At 33.1% G+C, this 19,062-nt stretch overlaps 1 protein-coding gene and 1 long non-coding RNA gene across 2 annotated transcripts; both read right to left on the minus strand.

Moving 5' to 3' along the window:
• Positions 1 to 3,760: 3,760 nt before the first annotated feature.
• On the minus strand, positions 3,761 to 13,534 carry LOC139501305 (uncharacterized). Its single transcript, XM_071290335.1, has 3 exons — positions 13,390 to 13,534; positions 8,848 to 9,072; positions 3,761 to 4,127 (listed from the first exon to the last, which is right to left on the minus strand). Exons 1-3 carry the CDS (start codon positions 13,451 to 13,453, stop codon positions 3,865 to 3,867), a joined length of 552 nt encoding a protein of 183 aa, XP_071146436.1. The 5' UTR covers positions 13,454 to 13,534; the 3' UTR covers positions 3,761 to 3,864.
• A 2,696-nt stretch (positions 13,535 to 16,230) lies between these two features.
• Positions 16,231 to 18,828, minus strand: LOC139501289 (uncharacterized). Its single transcript, XR_011658506.1, has 3 exons — positions 18,631 to 18,828; positions 17,804 to 18,007; positions 16,231 to 16,702 (listed from the first exon to the last, which is right to left on the minus strand). It is a non-coding gene; the product is annotated as an uncharacterized lncRNA (long non-coding RNA).
• Positions 18,829 to 19,062: the final 234 nt, after the last annotated feature.

Consider the following 19,062-nt stretch of genomic DNA (forward strand, 5'->3'; position numbering starts at 1 on the left):
TTTAATTTCCATTTCCATAGTCGTAAAGTGTTGCAAATCGGTTGTTTGAGGAGAGTTATTTATATCCTGGACTAAACGCAGCTGTATCACCCCATTCCCAGCGACCTCGTATCAGATGAATTCTGAGGGGATGGATTTGATGGTGTATTGCGGACGTTCGTCTGTACTGGAGAACGAACAAGAGACGGAGCTTCCGCATACTACGTACGAGATACAGAATACAAACTAGTATACATTTTCTTCTGTAGATGCAGATGAAGGAGACAGAGGAATCATTTATGCCACTAGGGAGATCCAGACAGATCCACTGCCCCATCTATCTGATCTAACTGCATTTGACTATGTAATATATTTTAAATAGTCCGGATGATGTAAATACAAGAGAGGGGCAAAAGATACAAGAGGGACAGTCAAATTGAAAATAAACTGACAACGCCATGGCTAAAAATGAAAAAGACAAAACGACAACAATAGTACACATGACACAACATTGAAAACTAAAGAATAAGCAACAGGAATCCCACTTAAAACTGGGGGTGATCTCAGGTGCTCCGGAAGGGTAAGCAGAATCTGCTCCACATGTGGCACTCGTCGTGTTGCTTATGTGATTACAAATCCGGGAAATAGTCTAATTCGGTAGGTCACATTCATGAAAGGGAAGGGGGTTGTAGTTACGACGTAAGGAAAAAGTAAAATCACAAAAATACTGAACTCAGAGGAAAATCAATTCGGAAAGTCCATAATCACATGGCAAAATCAAATAACAAAACGCATCAAAAATGAATGGACATATCCCATATCATTTGTGAAACAGTCAACCAACTCGTGATGGCGTCCGTAAAATTTACGAAGTGAGGATTTTAACTTCACCATTTGGAACTCTTGGTTTAATAGCTTCCTTTTGAGCAGCAACCCTCTTTCAAGAAAATCATGTTGGAAATGCGTGCACGGGAATATCGTATTAATTGGGAGATATATACACCGTATGCAGATGCTGCTGGACTGTTGCTACTTAGAAATGGAAAGTTCATAATTGGACTTTTGAAATCGTCTCTTTTGTCGTAAAGTTTTGTTTTCAACCGACCCTCATTGTCAATTTCTAGATGTAAGTCAAGATATGAGGCCGATTTAACTGTATCTGTTGTATCCTTTATATCTAGCTCGATGTGATAAATGCGTTCAACATAGTCACCAAATTTTTTAGTCTCATGTTGTTTCTTTTTTTATTTTTAACCCCCCTCCCCCTCCCTCCCCACTCACCCCCAAAAAATTGTCTTTCCATGGCTATATTTTAATTGATCCATTGGTAGATCCAAATGTCAAGCATGATCTACTGGTCCTTCCGAAGAACCGGATCTTTTAACCTTTCCGGGCACCTGACCTTTGAAGAACCTGATCTTTTAACCTTTCCACACACCTGACCTTTTGGTTGTGTTCTTGTTGCTCAGTCTCCAGTTTTCTTTAATATGATTTGTATCTTCGCTTCTTATTTTGTATCTTTTAAGTTTTTTAAGTGTGGGTTTAAATTCTTTTCATTTTTTCTTTTAACATAAATCTGCTTCTGAAATGATACTCATAGTCATTTACCTTTTTTCAACACCTGATTGCAAAACATTTAAATAAAAGTTATAAAATATAAATACTTTTGATTAACACCATCAATTTCTTTATTTAATTCATGGACTTTACATCAAATTCTGTTTCTTTCCTTTGAACTATTGTTTGTTTGAAAGATCAACCTCAATCAGTTGATTTACACTCGTGAAAGAGTCAAATGTATTGTACAGATTGGGGAATATTATGTCATTGCCATAGTGTACAGATTAAAGAATATTGTGTTATGGCCCTGGTGTAAAATAAAGTCAATGAATGTTTATCATAAATCTACTCCATCATAAATATTATTTCAAGTATTTAATAACTAGAACAGAATTAACTTTACATGAGTAAAACATGAAAAAAGACTTATTGGGAGAAAATTATACCGCAATCAAACACGATTTCCCAAAAAAGATTTCAATCGCAGTACTTAATTTTACTTTGAGATTGCTGCATCTGGGATTATCCATGTTATTCTTTGGTTACCATGTGGAGCTGAATCTGCCTCATTTTCCAGAGTACTTGACATTATCCATGTTATCCTCGGGTTACCATGTGGAGCTAGATCTGCCGCCTTTCCCAGACCAATTGAGATGGTCCCCGGGTTACCATGTGGAGTTGGATCTGCCGACATTTCCATACCAATTGAGATGATCCTCGGGGTTTTATATTGTTCGTTATGCTTTTTTTTTAATTTTAGTTGTTTAAGCTTTTTGTAGATCGTTTTGTTGATTTTCGGTAATTATTTGGTACCATGTTCTTTCTGTGGTTTTTTTTTGTCGTTTTTTGTTTCTTTTTAATTTTTAAAAAAACACACTTTGCCTTTCCATGGCAATGTTTTTATTTGTCCATTGGTAGATCAAAATGTCGAGCATGATCTACTGGCCCTTCCGCAGAACCGGATCTACTAACCTTTCCGGTCACCTGACCTTTGAAGAACCGGATCTGCTAACTTTTCCAGACACCTGACAATTTGGTTTTGTTCTTGTTGTTCAGTCTTCAGTTTTCTTTAATATGTTTTGTATCTTCGCTTCTTATTTTGTATCTTTTAAGTTTTTTAAGTGTCGGTCTTAATTTTATCATATCATTTTGATTTTGAGATAAATCTGCCTCAGAAATGATACTCCTAATCATTTATTTTATTTCAAAATTTTATTGCAAAACATATAAATAAAAGTTATAAAATATACATAGTTTTAATTAGCACCATCAATATTTTTATTTAATTTGTGAACTTTACATCAAATTCTGTATTATTTTCTTTGAACTATAGTTTGTTTGAAAGAACAAGCTCGAGCAGTTGATTGAAACTCGTGAAACAGTCAAATTTAGTGAACAGATTATTATGTTATGGCCCTGGTGTAAAATAAAGTCAAGGAATGTATATTCTATCTCTACTCCATCTTAAATATTATTTCAATTATTTGATAACCAGAACAGAATTAACGTTTAATTTACATGAATAAGAGATGAAAAAAAGAATTGTTGGGAGACAATTATACAGCAATCAAACAACAAACTAGATTGTAATCGTGCTACTTAAAAAGTAAAATCACAATAAATACTAACTCAGAGGATAATCAAATCGGAAAGTCCCTAATCACATGGCAAAATCAAATGACAAAACACATCAAAAACGAAAGGACAACTTTAAGGGAGTTCGCTTCTCAGTTTAATATATATATATATTTTTTAATATTGATAGGGGATTTAATTAATAAAAAAATCAAAAGAGCAAATATATATATATATATAAGTCAATGCGTTCATTTTCGAAATCTCTTTACTTTTCATATCATTGACAAGTTTAAGTTTTCACTAACTATTAAAACATAACTAAAATGTTAGATGGCTTATCATTATACTTGTTAAAGATTTGTAAAAACTAAATAGGGTCAAAATAATGGATAACACCAGAGGATTCCGAAGATCTGACAAAAAATCCAAAACATGACAAGCGAACTTCCTTAATTTGACTTAGAGATTGCGGGATTTTATTTGAATCCCAGCGTTAAATGTACGCTTGTGAAAAAAAAAGATACCAAGAGTTCAATAGACTCTGAAACAGAAAACTACAACCTAAGTTATAATTATAAGCATAAATTACAGATCTACTTTCTATGTTTACATCCCATGGGGTGTCCATCCCAAGCCCCCCCCCCCCCCCCCCCCGCCCCCAAGATCTATAGGCGGTAGTATACAATACTATCGTATTTCTGTTCTAAAATACTCGTCATGTTTCCAATGTTTCACTATTACTATAGATCAAACAATGTTCTTTAACATTACAAGAACAGAGTAAAATAACACAAGTAATAGTTGTGCGCGGCTACTATTTCCACCAGCTATCTGAGGTCCATTACAAAAATCTGTATCACACACAGTAACACAAGCTACTCTCTTTGAAAAGGCGTCGTAGATACATGATGAGTGGTTACGTGTAGCGTCTAAATCTAAAAACTTCGGGTCATAAAATGAATAGTTGTTAGCTCTGTTGTGGCAATCTCGTATATATGCGTGGACCTGTCCTGAAATAAGAAGGTAACTAATGTAAAAACAGACAACAGAATAGAAACATAAGATTAATAATATAACATTTATAGTACCAATACTCAAGAAGCTATCATCTGTAGTTGTCGACAAACACGAGACAAGAATTTCTTATGTTTTTCAATATCAAAATCTAATATTATAATATACTGGGCGTTGAAAGTCGTTCGGAGACCTTTACTTGTTTACTTCTACATGTTTTGGTCTTTGACGGAGAGTTGTTTCAAAGTCAAGTATACCACATCGTCATTTTTTATATTCAGATTTATTAATATCACAATACAATATATATTGAACTTTGAAGGCCGTAGGATGACCTGTAGCAACCGTTGCTAACTTCTTCGTGTACGTCTTTTAGTCTTTGATGAGGAGTCTTCTCATGGTCAATTATACCACATATTGAACATCTACTAGTTCATTGCAATACACGAACAATGTAAAAATATGGTTGCAGTTGCTAAACGCTATTATCTTGTTGTAGCAATTCCAAAATGAAATCATCTTCTTGTACTATCAACAAAAATATTAAAACAATTTAAAATATAAACAAGACTACAATTCCATACAATAAGATAACTTGATACCTACAAGCATCAATGTAAAAAGGCTTAGGAAACATTCGAGCGTCACTGATGAGTCTTTTGTAGACGAAACGTGCGTCTGGCGTATATATAAAATTGTAATCCTTGTATCTATGATGAGTTTATTTGGTAGACAAAATAAATACAATTGACATGCTTAGGTATGCCTACTACATATGAGTCCAACAACAAAAATTTGCGTGTTATACACCATTGTATATATAAATCAAATTAGATTTATGACATAACAAGTTTTAGTGGGGTTGACACCGATAATTCGGCACAAAAATGCAATTAAGTACCTAGTGCTATATTACGGTATATAGAAATTTTCGTTCTGAGACAAGTGTCTATGATACAATAAGATAACTTGATACCTACGTACAAGCATCATTGTTAAAAGGCTTAGTAAACTTTTGTTTGGTGTGTAAACGTCGCAATGCTTTAAAAATTACTGTCGCATTTTCCTTTTTGTACCTTTTTTTACCAGTTAAATATGAACTGAATAAATACACTATCTTGTTCTTCTATCCTCTCAATGACACACCTATCAGAGTAAATAAACCACCTTGTTCTTCTATCCTCTCAATGACACACCTATCAGAGTAAATACACTACCTTGTTCTTCAATTCTCTAAAAGACACATCTTTAATAGTAAATACACTACCTTGTTCTTCTATTCTCTCAATAACACACCTATCATAGTAAATACATAACCTTGTTCTTCTATCCTCTCAATGACACACCTATCATAGTAAATACACTACCTTGTTCTTCTATTCTTTCTATAACACACCTATCATAGTAAATACACTACCTTGTTCTTCTATCCTCTCAATGACACACCTATCATAGTAAATACACTACCTTGTTCTTCTATCCTCTCAATGACACACCTATTATAGTAAATACACTACCTTGTTCTTCTATCCTCTCAATGACACACCTATCATAGTAAATACACTACCTTGTTCTTCTATCCTCTCAATGACACACCTATCATAGAAAATACACTACCTTGTTCTTCTAACCTCTCAATGACACACCTATCATAGTAAATACACTACCTTGTTCTTCTATCCTCTCAATGACGAATCTATCATAGTAAATACACTACCTTGTTCTTTTATCCTCTCAATGACACACCTATCATAGTAAATACACAACCTTGTTCTTCTTTCCTCTCAATGACACACCTATCATAGTAAATATACTACCTTGTTCTTCTATTCTCTCAATAACACACCTATCATAGTAAATACATTACCTTGTTCTTCTATCCTCTCAATAACACATCTATCATAGTAAAAAGTAAAATCACAAAAATACTGAACTCAGAGGAAAATCAATTCGGAAAGTCCATAATCACATGGCAAAATCAAATAACAAAACGCATCAAAAACGAATGGACAAGAACTGTCATATTCATGACTTGGTACAGGCATTTTCAAATGTAGAAAATGGTGGATTGAACCTGGTTTTATAGCTAGCTAAACCTCTCACTTGTATGACAGTCGCATCAAATTCCATTATATTGTCACCGATGCGTGAACAAAACAAACAGACATAATAGGTAAAAATGTCAAAAATAGGGGTAAAGCAGTCAACATTGTGTAAATACACTACCTTGTTCTTCTATCCTCTCAATGACACACCTATCATAGTAAATACACTACCTTGTTCTTCTATCCTCTCAATGGCACACCTATCATAGTTAATACACTACTTTGTTCTTCTATCCTCTCAATGACACACCTATCATAGTAAATACATTACCTATCCTCTCAATGACACACCTATCAGAGTATATACACTACCTTGTTCTTCTATCCTCTCAATGACACACCTATCATAGTTAATACACTACCTTGTTCTTCTATCCTCTCAATGACACACCTATCATAGTTGATACACTACCTTGTTCTTCTATCCTCTCAATGACACACCTATCATAGTAAATACACTACTTTGTTCTTCTATCCTCTCAATAACACACTTATCATAGTAAATACACTACTTTGTTCTTCTATACTCTCCATGACACACCTATCATAGTAAATACATTACCTTGTTTTTCTATCCTCTCAATGACACACCAATCAGAGTAAATACACTACCTTGTTCGTCTATCCTCTCAATGGCACATCTATCAGAGTAAATACACTACTTTGTTCTTCTGTCCTCTCAATGACACATCTATCATAGTAAATACACTACCTTTTTCTTCTATCCTCTCAATGACAAATCTACCATGGTAAATACACTAACTTGTTCTTCTATCCTCTCAATGACACATCTATCATAGTAAATACACTGCCTTGTTCTTCTTTCATCTCAATGACACATCTATGAGAGTAAATACACTACCTTGTTCTTCTATCCTCTCAATGACACATCTATCATAGTAAATACACTACCTTATTCTTCTATCCTCTCAATGGCACATCTATCATAGTAAATACACTACCTTGTTCTTCTATCCTCTCAATGAAACATCTATCATAGTAAATACACTGCCTTGTTCTTCTTTCTTCTCAATGACACATCTATGAGAGTAAATACACTACCTTGTTCTTCTATCCTCTCAATGACGCATCTATCATAGTAAATACACTACCTTGTTCTTTTATCCTCTCAATGACACACCTATCATAGTAAATACACAACCTTGTTCTTCTTTCCTCTCAATGACACACCTATCATAGTAAATATACTACCTTGTTCTTCTATTCTCTCAATAACACACCTATCATAGTAAATACATTACCTTGTTCTTCTATCCTCTCAATAACACATCTATCATAGTAAAAAGTAAAATCACAAAAATACTGAACTCAGAGGAAAATCAATTCGGAAAGTCCATAATCACATGGCAAAATCAAATAACAAAACGCATCAAAAACGAATGGACAAGAACTGTCATATTCATGACTTGGTACAGGCATTTTCAAATGTAGAAAATGGTGGATTGAACCTGGTTTTATAGCTAGCTAAACCTCTCACTTGTATGACAGTCGCATCAAATTCCATTATATTGTCACCGATGCGTGAACAAAACAAACAGACATAATAGGTAAAAATGTCAAAAATAGGGGTAAAGCAGTCAACATTGTGTAAATACACTACCTTGTTCTTCTATCCTCTCAATGACACACCTATCATAGTAAATACACTACCTTGTTCTTCTATCCTCTCAATGACACACCTATCATAGTAAATACACTACCTTGTTCTTCTATCCTCTCAATGACACACCTATCATAGTAAATACACTACCTTGTTCTTCTATCCTCTCAATGACACACCTATCATAGTTAATACACTACTTTGTTCTTCTATCCTCTCAATGACACACCTATCATAGTAAATACATTACCTATCCTCTCAATGACACACCTATCAGAGTATATACACTACCTTGTTCTTCTATCCTCTCAATGACACACATATCATAGTTAATACACTACCTTGTTCTTCTATCCTCTCAATGACACACCTATCATAGTTGATACACTACCTTGTTCTTCTATCCTCTCAATGACACACCTATCATAGTAAATACACTACTTTGTTCTTCTATCCTCTCAATAACACACTTATCATAGTAAATACACTACTTTGTTCTTCTATACTCTCCATGACACACCTATCATAGTAAATACACTACCTTGTTCTTCTATCCTCTCAATGGCACATCTATCAGAGTAAATACACTACTTTGTTCTTCTGTCCTCTCAATGACACATCTATCATAGTAAATACACTACCTTGTTCTTCTATCCTCTCAATGACAAATCTACCATGGTAAATACACTAACTTGTTCTTCTATCCTCTCAATGACACATCTATCATAGTAAATACACTGCCTTGTTCTTCTTTCATCTCAATGACACATCTATGAGAGTAAATACACTACCTTGTTCTTCTATCCTCTCAATGACACATCTATCATAGTAAATACACTACCTTATTCTTCTATCCTCTCAATGGCACATCTATCATAGTAAATACACTGCCTTGTTCTTCTTTCTTCTCAATGACACATCTATGAGAGTAAATACACTACCTTGTTCTTCTATCCTCTCAATGACACATCTATCATAGTAAATACCTACCTTGTTCTTCTATCCTCTCAATGACACATCTATCATAGTCTGTGTTCTCACAATTCTTTAGATATTGGTATTGTTTTATCTTTTTGCCATCAGATACGGACTGATCTTTTTTCGCCGTCGAATTTGTAATATTGAACTCTATGTACTCTGCTTCCATGGCAGCTGTGTCTGTTATACACGAACCAGTGGCAGAACTATCACCACATTGGTAGCACCATAATGAATCTGAAATAAAATCAGTTCAATTTAAGAATGAATACATGAATTTGATCAATTTGTTATTTACTAAATGAATGTAATTAAACAAACTATTAAATTTGGACTTTAGTTTTCCCATTTGAACTGTCTTACATTTTTCATTTCGGGACTTTTTATAGCTCACTATATGCGGTATGGGCTTTTTCAGTCATTTTTCTCAAATGTAGCTTTTTTGTCAAGAGTAAATCAGCTGCAAGGTTTTTCTATACCATTATCATTATATGTGAATCTTAGAGCTTCGAAAATTATCGTCGAAAACAAATGGCTACATTTGAGTAAAATGACAGAAACTGTTTTACCAATTTCTGCCGTTGCCATATTGGGATCGTCCTATTTCCAGTTACGATTATCAGTTATTGGTTAACACCATTGCGTGTTATCGGGTTGTTAACACTGTCTACTATACAACATTTTTCGACATGATTGCGTGAACCCCTGAGGGTTCACGCATATTTTTTAGTTAGAAATATGGTCTATGGAGGAATATTCGGAAACTTTCTTATTGTTCATTCGGAACAGTTGTTCTTCTTATCTGTATGAGCCTCCTGCAATTAAGAGCACCTCCATACGGGTATTGAATATATTTAAAACATGGCAATAAAGAACTTAACACTGATCGTTAACTTATCTATATAGAAAAAACCGAAATAGCTATCCATAAGTATAAATCTTAAAGGATAATAATGATTCAAAACATGGACACATACACCCCAGTCTTCCAGAAATTCATAAAATGAATTTAGAAATAATTAATGAGGCATTGCGAACTGGTCAACAAGTATACATGTATACAATGTACATTAATTAATGTTCCTTACGACCAATCGTCAATTAGGTGTAACTCTCCCACGAGATGGATTGAGATTGACCTAATATAAAACCATTATTGAAGCGACATAACTTTTAAATTCTAGATACAACAGATTTCATTTATAAGATGATAGAGTCACACAAGATAGATAGAGGCTCTAAATAGCCTGTGTCGCTCACCTTGGTCTATGTGAATATTAAACAAAGGACGCAGATAGTATTCATGACAAAATTGTGTTTTAGTGATGGTGGTGTGTTTGAAAATCTTACTTTACTGAACATTCTTGCTGCTTACAATTATCTCTATCTATAAAGAACTTGGCCCAGTAGTTTCAGTGGAAAATGTTAGTAAAAATTTATAAATTTTATGAAAATTGTTAAAAATTGACTATAAAGGACAATAACTCCTTAGGGGGTCAATTGACCATTTTGGTCATGTTGCCTTTTATTAGGTCTTACTTTGCTATACATTATTGCTGTTTACAGTTTATCTCTATCTATAATAATATTCAAGATAATAACAAGAAAAGGCAAAATTTCCTTAAAATTACCAATTCAGGGACAGCAACCTATCAACGGGTTGTCCGATCAATCTGAAAATTGTAAGGCAGATAGATCTTGACATGATAAACAATTAAACCTCTGTCAGATTTGCTCTAAATGCTTTGGTCTTTGAGTTATAAGCCAAAAACTGCATTTTACCCCTATGTTCTATTTTTAGCTGTGGCGGCCATCTTGGTTCGATGGTCGGGTAAACGGACACATTTTTTAAACTAGATACCCCAAAGATAATTGTGGCCAAGTTTGGATAAATTTGGCCCAGTAGTTTCAGAAAAGATTTATGTAAAAGATTACTAAGATTTACGAAAAATGGTTAAAAATTGACTATAAAGGGCAATAACTCCTGAAGAGGTCAACTGACCATTTCGGTTATGTTGACTTATTTGTAAATCTTACTTTGCTGAACATTATTGCTGTTTACAGTTTATCTCTATCTATAATAATATTCAAGATAATAACCAAAAACAGCAAAATTTCCTTAAAATGACAAATTCAGGGGCAGCAAACCAACAACGGGTTGTCCGTTTCATCTGAAAATCTCAGGGCAGATAGATCTTGACCTGATAAACAATATTACCAAATATCAGATTTGCCCTCAATGCTTTGGTTTTTGAGTTGTAAGCCAAAAACTGCATTTTACCCCTATGTTCCTTTTTTAGCCATGGCGGCCATCTTGGTTGGTTGGCCGGGTCACCGGACACATTTTAAAAACTAGATACCCAATGATGATTGTGGCCAAGTTTGGTTTAATTTGGCCCAGCAGTTTCAGAGGAGAAGATTTTGTAAAAGTAAACGACGACGGACGACGACGGACGACGCCGGACGCCGTACGCAAAGTGATGAGAAAAGCTCACTTGGCCCTTTGGGCCAGGTGAGCTAAAAAGGGAATGCATTCTAAATTGCCTATTATGTAACGTAAATGTACACAAATATGATCACTGTAAATTTAAAACAAACGGTTATCAATGCAGTAGAATTAATTGATACACAATGGACAGTTCTTAAATCAAGTTATAAGAGCGCCCATGGGTGGAATATTGTCACCATTATGCACATATATGCATCTTTTTGTCCTTTCAATAAATATATATATTAGATGAGTTCCAATGGAAATTAAGAAAACATCAAATTAGATTGTCAATATAGAGATGACAGTTTTATGGTTTTCACAGGCTAATTGAGCAAGCAGAACATTTCTTTAACATAGCGTATGACATTGACCCTATACTCAAGTTCACATGATGAGGTAGTAGTTGGGAGACTTATGAAAAGGGACACATGCTGCAAACAAGTTATCATTAAGCAAAAAATCCCAAAACACTGTTAAATTTCTGAATTATGAGCAACAAACATATGTTAGCAAAGAAGTGGTGTAAATTCTTGAGATTGATTCCGGATGTCGATAAAGGGAACCGCCATAATAATTGAATTGTGCATCGACTGATGTGATTATATAAATATTTGGTAAACTATGCTTGGCAATGAGAGAATTTTTCAATGAATATGGCGTTGAATATAAATTAAATATTGAGTCTGAGCAAAGTAAGCTAAATGACCTCAAAATGACCAGTTTCAAATTAATGGTATTTTTTTTATACTAAACAACGAAAACCAGACACGATAATAAGCAAACAAAAAAAACAGGCTCCTGATTTCGGACAGGTATATTAAGTATAAATGTATAAGCAGCAAATTGAATGTAGCTTGATCCAAACCCATTTCAAATGTGGAACAGAGTTTAACGACATGCACAAAACAAATGATTAGCAATTAAGTAGTTTTTTGTCTAATTGGTAGGAATAAACATTCCACATTCTATGAAACAAAATAATCGTACTTTAATCCCGCTTAATCCCGCTGCAAATGTTTGAATCTGTCCTCCTCTTATATTTAATGCGTTTCCCTCAGTTTTAGTTTGTTACCCCGATTTTGTTTTTTGTCCATATGAGTTTTGAACAGCGGTATACTACTGTTGCCTTTACTTAATCAGGAATCTGATGTAAAGTAGTTGTCGTCTATTTATGTAGTTCATATGTGTTTCTCGTTTCTCATTTTTACATAGATTAGTGCCTAGTTTTCCCGTTAGAATTGTTTTATAATAGTAATGTGTCGCTTGCTGTTCGGTGTGAGCCAAGGCTGTGTTGAATGCCGTACCTTGACCTATAATTGTTTACTTTTTCAAATTGTTACTTGGATGAAGAGTTGTCTCATTGAGACTCATACCACATCTTCCGATATCTATTTAAAATGTTTTTTAACAGAAAATTAAATAAAATGACTGAGGGACTTAGGTGAAATATAACCTTTACCAATAAGAAGACCTTTCACGTTGGTAAAAATTAATATCGAAATAAAAACATAATTTATCTCCTCACTTTATAGTTAACACCACTCTTAACATACCCAAATTGTCCTGTTTTATAATAAAAGGAAAATATTATCCTCAACACAAATGATAATTAAAACACTGAGATAAAATTTACAATTAAGTTGAAATAAGAATTAGCATAAAAAAAAAGATTCTAAGGTTCACGTATTGACTTTTTTTTTTTTTTTTTTTTTAAAGCAACTTGTTAGTACATGTTAGCTTAAATTGTATTACAGGTTTGAATTTTAGTGATATTTGGCCTATAACATTAAACCTGTCATGAACTATAATAATGATTGTTAATCATGTTTCAGGTTTTCTAGGCATGAATCGTATTTATTTTATATGAGAAAACTATGATTCAACTATAACGCAGAAATATTGCATTCAGAAATTTTTCAAATTAAAATTACATCGCTCTTGTTTAACCTGCTTGTCTACGGTCCTATTTTAGTAATCGAAACAGTACCCATATTAGGTGGCAAATACTACAATGCAACTGCAAAACAGCCGAGTATATATTATAAATTATCTATAAAACCAACCTGAATGGTATACGAATCCTATGAACAAAAGAGAAAATATCACCAACCGACAAAAAAACTCCATTGTGTTCCTTCCTTCTAGATTAAGGTATGGGTAATCGATTTAAACAATAATAAATCAGAGAGATATGACTGTTTAAATAAAGATATCGCCTGTTTACCTTTTATTGCACTTGCAAGTTTATTACATGTATATATTGAATTTTCGAGTGGTTAAATATTTTAATAAACCTTGATAAGATTATAGTGTCTCTTCTCATGTATGTTCATTCTATATGAGACATTGTGACGAACATGTGATTTTAAATACCAAGATTTACATGTACATATATATCAATATCATTTTATCTATTGATATGCATGTACATTAAAATATAGATTCTACCACTGCATCTATAGTGTATCACGTTATTTATTAGAGACAATTAAATTTCAAATTTAAAACGCGAGGCTCGCCGATCGTTTTGAATATTTAAAATTTAACTTTCTAGAGTGGATAAATGTTTTGTTATTTTCTGAAAGTAATTGGACCAACATTAATGTTATAATGGCAATAGCCTCAAAACAACTTAGTTTTTTAAAAATAAAATCATAAACTGAACCGTAATAATTTGAAGAGAATATAACCCTTACGTAACGTTGTTACATTCTTCAATCCTCCGAATAACAATTGAGATCATGCTTCAGCCTTTATATATATTGATTATCGCGTTTGAATTGATTCACAAGTCGAATGCCTATTATTGAAAACAGTATGGTTATTGCTTATTGTTGAAGGATCATACGCTGGTCCATTGTTCTTTCCGCGTCTGTGTCATTCTGTCTCGAAATTTTGGCAATTGTTTCCTTATGTCAGATACATGAACATTCATAGATAGTGATGTCACCACTTATATTTAAATCTAAAAACTTGTATCTGCCTAACACTTATTCCAAGCATCTTACCCACTTATCATGCCCTGGAATAATTTATACATATCTATGTTCCAGAAAATATGAGTATTTGGACCGTACGCAAACGGTCCGGACTGTATACGTAAGGTCCGACCATACGCGTACAGTCGGACCGAATGAGTATACACGTATAGTCCAGTACGAGCTGACCATACATGTTATTGGATCATATGGGTTAAATTTAAACAAACATTAAATCTTTATTTTTAGTTTTACAAATTGTTATTATTATAATTAAATGATAAAATGAACAAACGAACAACAGAAATTAAATATTTGTTTAATTGTATATCTGAATCCTATTTTCAATTTCAGTGATCATAATTCAATTAATGTATTACAGATCGACATGCTAAATACAAGAGATTAACAGATTTAAAATTAGCGTGAATTTAAAAAAATAATAAAATATAAAGTTTTTATTTCAATTACTATTGAACTTTTTAATAATAATTTGAGATTTAAGTTATGTTGATCTGGTATGCATTTGTATCTAATAAACTTGATCAACTTCTTAATTAGTCAGACCGTACGCGTACGGTCCGATCGTATGAGTATTTTGAAAAAAGTACGCATACGGTATCGACCGTACGCCTACGGTTCATATATTCATACGGTCTGGAACATCTATACGAAATCTTAGTTCAATTCAAGATTTTAAAAGTCTTTGTAGTAGAGATGTTAGCAGAATCATCATATTCATATATATGTGTCTTTCCAAAGTCAGGAGCCTGTAAATCGGTTGTTTGTTTGTTCGGTGTTTGGTATATATAAATATGACAGTTATATAGTTATTTCGTTCGAATTGTTTTATTTTTTTCGATTCGAAGCTTTTTATAGCTAATTATGCTGTATTTTTTTTCCTTCATTGTTACATGTAATTGCCGTAAGGTGACTTATAGTTGTAAATTCTATGACATTTTTTTCTCTGGTGGATAGTTGTCTCATTGACTATTATATACAAATATTCCCGCCGCAATGGGAAGGCGACATTAAGTGAAACCCATGTGAGTTCGTTTATACGTTCAAAATCAGTTTAGTTTTCTAACTTTAGTTTGTCGAAACCAAATGTTATGAAACTCATAAATAATGCTTGTTACCACAAAACACAGATCATCATATTTTTAAAAATGTTCAATCTAATTAAAATATTGATCTCTGATTACGTTATACTACATATGAGTATAACGTAATCAGAGATCAATATTTTAATTAGATTGAAACATGTTTATTTTTCCACCTTTAAAAAGCTTTTGACTAAACTTACAAATGATAATAAAAGCATTGTTCCATGAAATAAATGAAAATATTAACAACAGTCTGTCTGAATTAAAATACATTTGACAATTTTTCCTGTTTCCGGAAAAATCGTGATACAAATCTTAGATTTTGACTCAAAGTAGTAATTTCTGGTTTTGAAATTTTGTCAGTTTCCTCACGCAATCTTCTTTGATATCTTTAATGAGAATACATTTGACAAACTTCCCGGTTTCCTATTATCATAGAATTTATCATAAAATCCCACGTTTTACTTTTTAAAATATATAATTCCCGTCTCCTTTTATCGAATGTGACTTACCGAATTACACTAATCACCGGTTTTGTACATATATAAGCATAACGACGGGCACCGTATGTTAAGCAGAATCTCAGTCTGACTTTTCGGAGAACACAGACCTAGAACTTTTTGTTTTTGTTCGTGTTGCTCAGTCTAAAAGTGTCTGTCATTGCAAAGACGTCACACTTTTGCAATCGTATTACTGTCGATATGAAGAAAACCAGATGACAATATTTCTATTCCCCAGTCACCCTGTAGGGGTCTGTATAATTGACATTTGTTTATGACTTCAAAGAAAGCATTTGCTTGGCATATAAATTTAACAACCATTCTCTCTTAAATATTTTTTTTAAATGAAGGGGATACCACAGAAATTAGGTACTAGTACATGATTACAGATAGACGCACTGACATTTTTGTTTTCATATTCCACAAGTATTGTTTCTTTCGGGGAGATATGCATGAAAATCTTTAAAATAATTTATTTGCGTTAAAGACATTGAGATTCCATTTGGGAAAAAAAAAGAAAACAATGTTACTAGATCTGTCTTAAAATCACTACAGCAGCACATAATACGTTCAGCCATATTTGTATCTGCAATATAGATCCTCCATCAATCTGAGGTCCATTACAAAAGTCTGTATCGCAGATTGTTACACACACCAATCTTTTACTAGATCCCCTTTCATAGATGCACGTTGTGTGATTGAGACTAGAGTCAAGGTCATCAAACCTATGATCTTGAATCGAGTAGCTCTTTCCGGTAGTGTGACAGTCCCGTATATATGCATGTGTTTGTCCTGTTATAATATAATAATAAAAAAAAACTATACATATACCGTAGTATTTGGTCACAGATGAAGAGACAATTTCTAGTATATGAGAGGCAACAGATATCGTCAAATCTCGAGAAAGAGAATCGAACTCGTACTAGCTATATATGCATTTGAGTAAGATGTTCAAACTTGTTCAGCGACTCGATACATGTACGTGTATGACATCTTCATTAATTGTGTAGAATGTTTTGATAGATTTAAATACTTTCTGACCTCTAACAAGTCTTATCGAATTCAATTATATTGTATGGCGAGACTTCATTAAAACATGTTAGGATCCGAGTATTTTTCTTGAGGAGCAACAGGCAACAAATTTCCGTATCTATCCTTGTCAATTTTCTGTAGAAGCCGTGCTTTCCAAACTGGCGAGGTTTATTATTTGATTGATTAATTTAGTGGTTGTCGCGTTGGTAGCTGAACTGTTCTGTATTATGTGTTCTTAAGTTTACGTCATACGGTCTAGGTAAAAGGGTAAGATTTTGTGCATATACCAAGTCGGTTTTTTGTTGTTGTTGTTGGTCTTTGTTTTGTAGATCTGACTTGAGAGAGAGTTGGTGAATTCTGTAGTACTGTACAGTATTTTGGGGTATTTTCCTCGATTTTTTTAATGCATCATCGTGCATACCCATTTCGGACATATAAATGTATTTTAAAACTCCACCTATGTATCTTCTTTTGTTTTTTGCTAGATTTATTTGTACGTGTGTTTGTTTTGATTTTTTTGTCAGTGGTGTTGTATGTCTGATGTTAAGTTTTATCCGCTGTTTCCCAATTATTATATTTACACGAACCTATTTTGTCTGTCTGGGCTGCTCATCAATTTTTGTCAAAATAACTGAAATAGCAAACAACTGTCATACGAGTGGGAGGTGTAGCTTATTATAAAACCAGGTTTAACACACCTTTCGTTTGGAAATGCTTGTACAAAATCAGGAATATGACAGTTGTTTTCCATTCGTTCTACTGGTCAAGATTTTGTCAACTTTTATGCATTCCCTTATCAAATTACCGTATTTCGGTATTTTTGTTATACACTTTTCGACAGTCTATCATGATATATCTCACCCTGTTCTTCAATTCTTTCTATAACACAGATGTCACTGGTGTTTAAACAATCTTTTAAATATTTATATGGCGCTTCGTCCTCATCCGGCTTCGGATTTTTGAGAGAAGCATTTCGTCTGATGTACTCGGCTTCCATGCCGGCTGTGTCTGTTACACATGGTGCTTCGATCGAGCTATCACCGCATTGGTAACACCATAACGCATCTGGATATAAAAGAATCATTTTAAATTTTACTTTAACCATTCAACACACTTGGCTTCGTTTTGTTATACACAAAGGTCTATATTTTCTTGTTTGAATTGTTAATTTTTTTTAGTACTTCTATTTAGCGGACCCCATAAAAAGTACGGGAAACTATAGTAGATACTAGTATATAAAAACTGGTCGCGACTAAAAGTTTAAAACAAAAATATCCCCAAAATAAAAATAAAAAATAAGGTCAAAATCGAATTCTCAAAAGTTTTGATTAAAAAAAAAATGTTGTTTTAAACAGTATTTTAAATGAGAATTACAAAATCTAGCACACATACGTCTTGGTAAGTGTACAAAAATGTCCAAAACATTATCCTCTCGATTTGATATTCGAATTATGTTTCCTACTTTCTAAACCAATTTCTAAGAGAAAAATAAGCAGAAAACTGTTCATACACATCATTTTTTTCTACAGAAAATTGACGACGCGCGAATAATCCAACTTCAACAGAAACATTGTTACATTAAATTATAATAACTCTTTATAGTTTGAATAAATTACATAAACATCCAAACCCCTGGCCCATATTTAAGAAACAATAGCATTACAAATAGCGTGTACACATCTACAAACCTGAATACAATATGAGTCCAAAACAAAACACACAAATAATCCAACTTCTGATTAAGCACATCATACATGTACTAGTACTTCCTTTTGAACAGTTATATTATGTGAACGTTATCAGACACACAATTATATATTCAAGATAATATTGTTTGAATTACGATATTGATTTGCACCTTTTTTTAACCTATCATTTTTTAACAATGATTTATAATCTTGTGAAGTACTCTGTACCTATTCACTTAAACTACAACAAGGAACAACATTTTATCGTTATCAGTTAAACAAATTTATTTTTCTATGAAAACCTTTATTTTTTAAAAAGATTGTATGTCAATCATTGCGTGTTTATTTTAAAGATTAATTTAATGAAACATTACATTTCGTAATTATCTACCCACCTACATTTAGAATTGCAACCAGAGTATATTTTTCTGA

This window comes from Mytilus edulis, chromosome 13 (assembly GCF_963676685.1).
Source record: "Mytilus edulis chromosome 13, xbMytEdul2.2, whole genome shotgun sequence".
Lineage (NCBI taxonomy): Eukaryota > Metazoa > Mollusca > Bivalvia > Mytilida > Mytilidae > Mytilus > Mytilus edulis.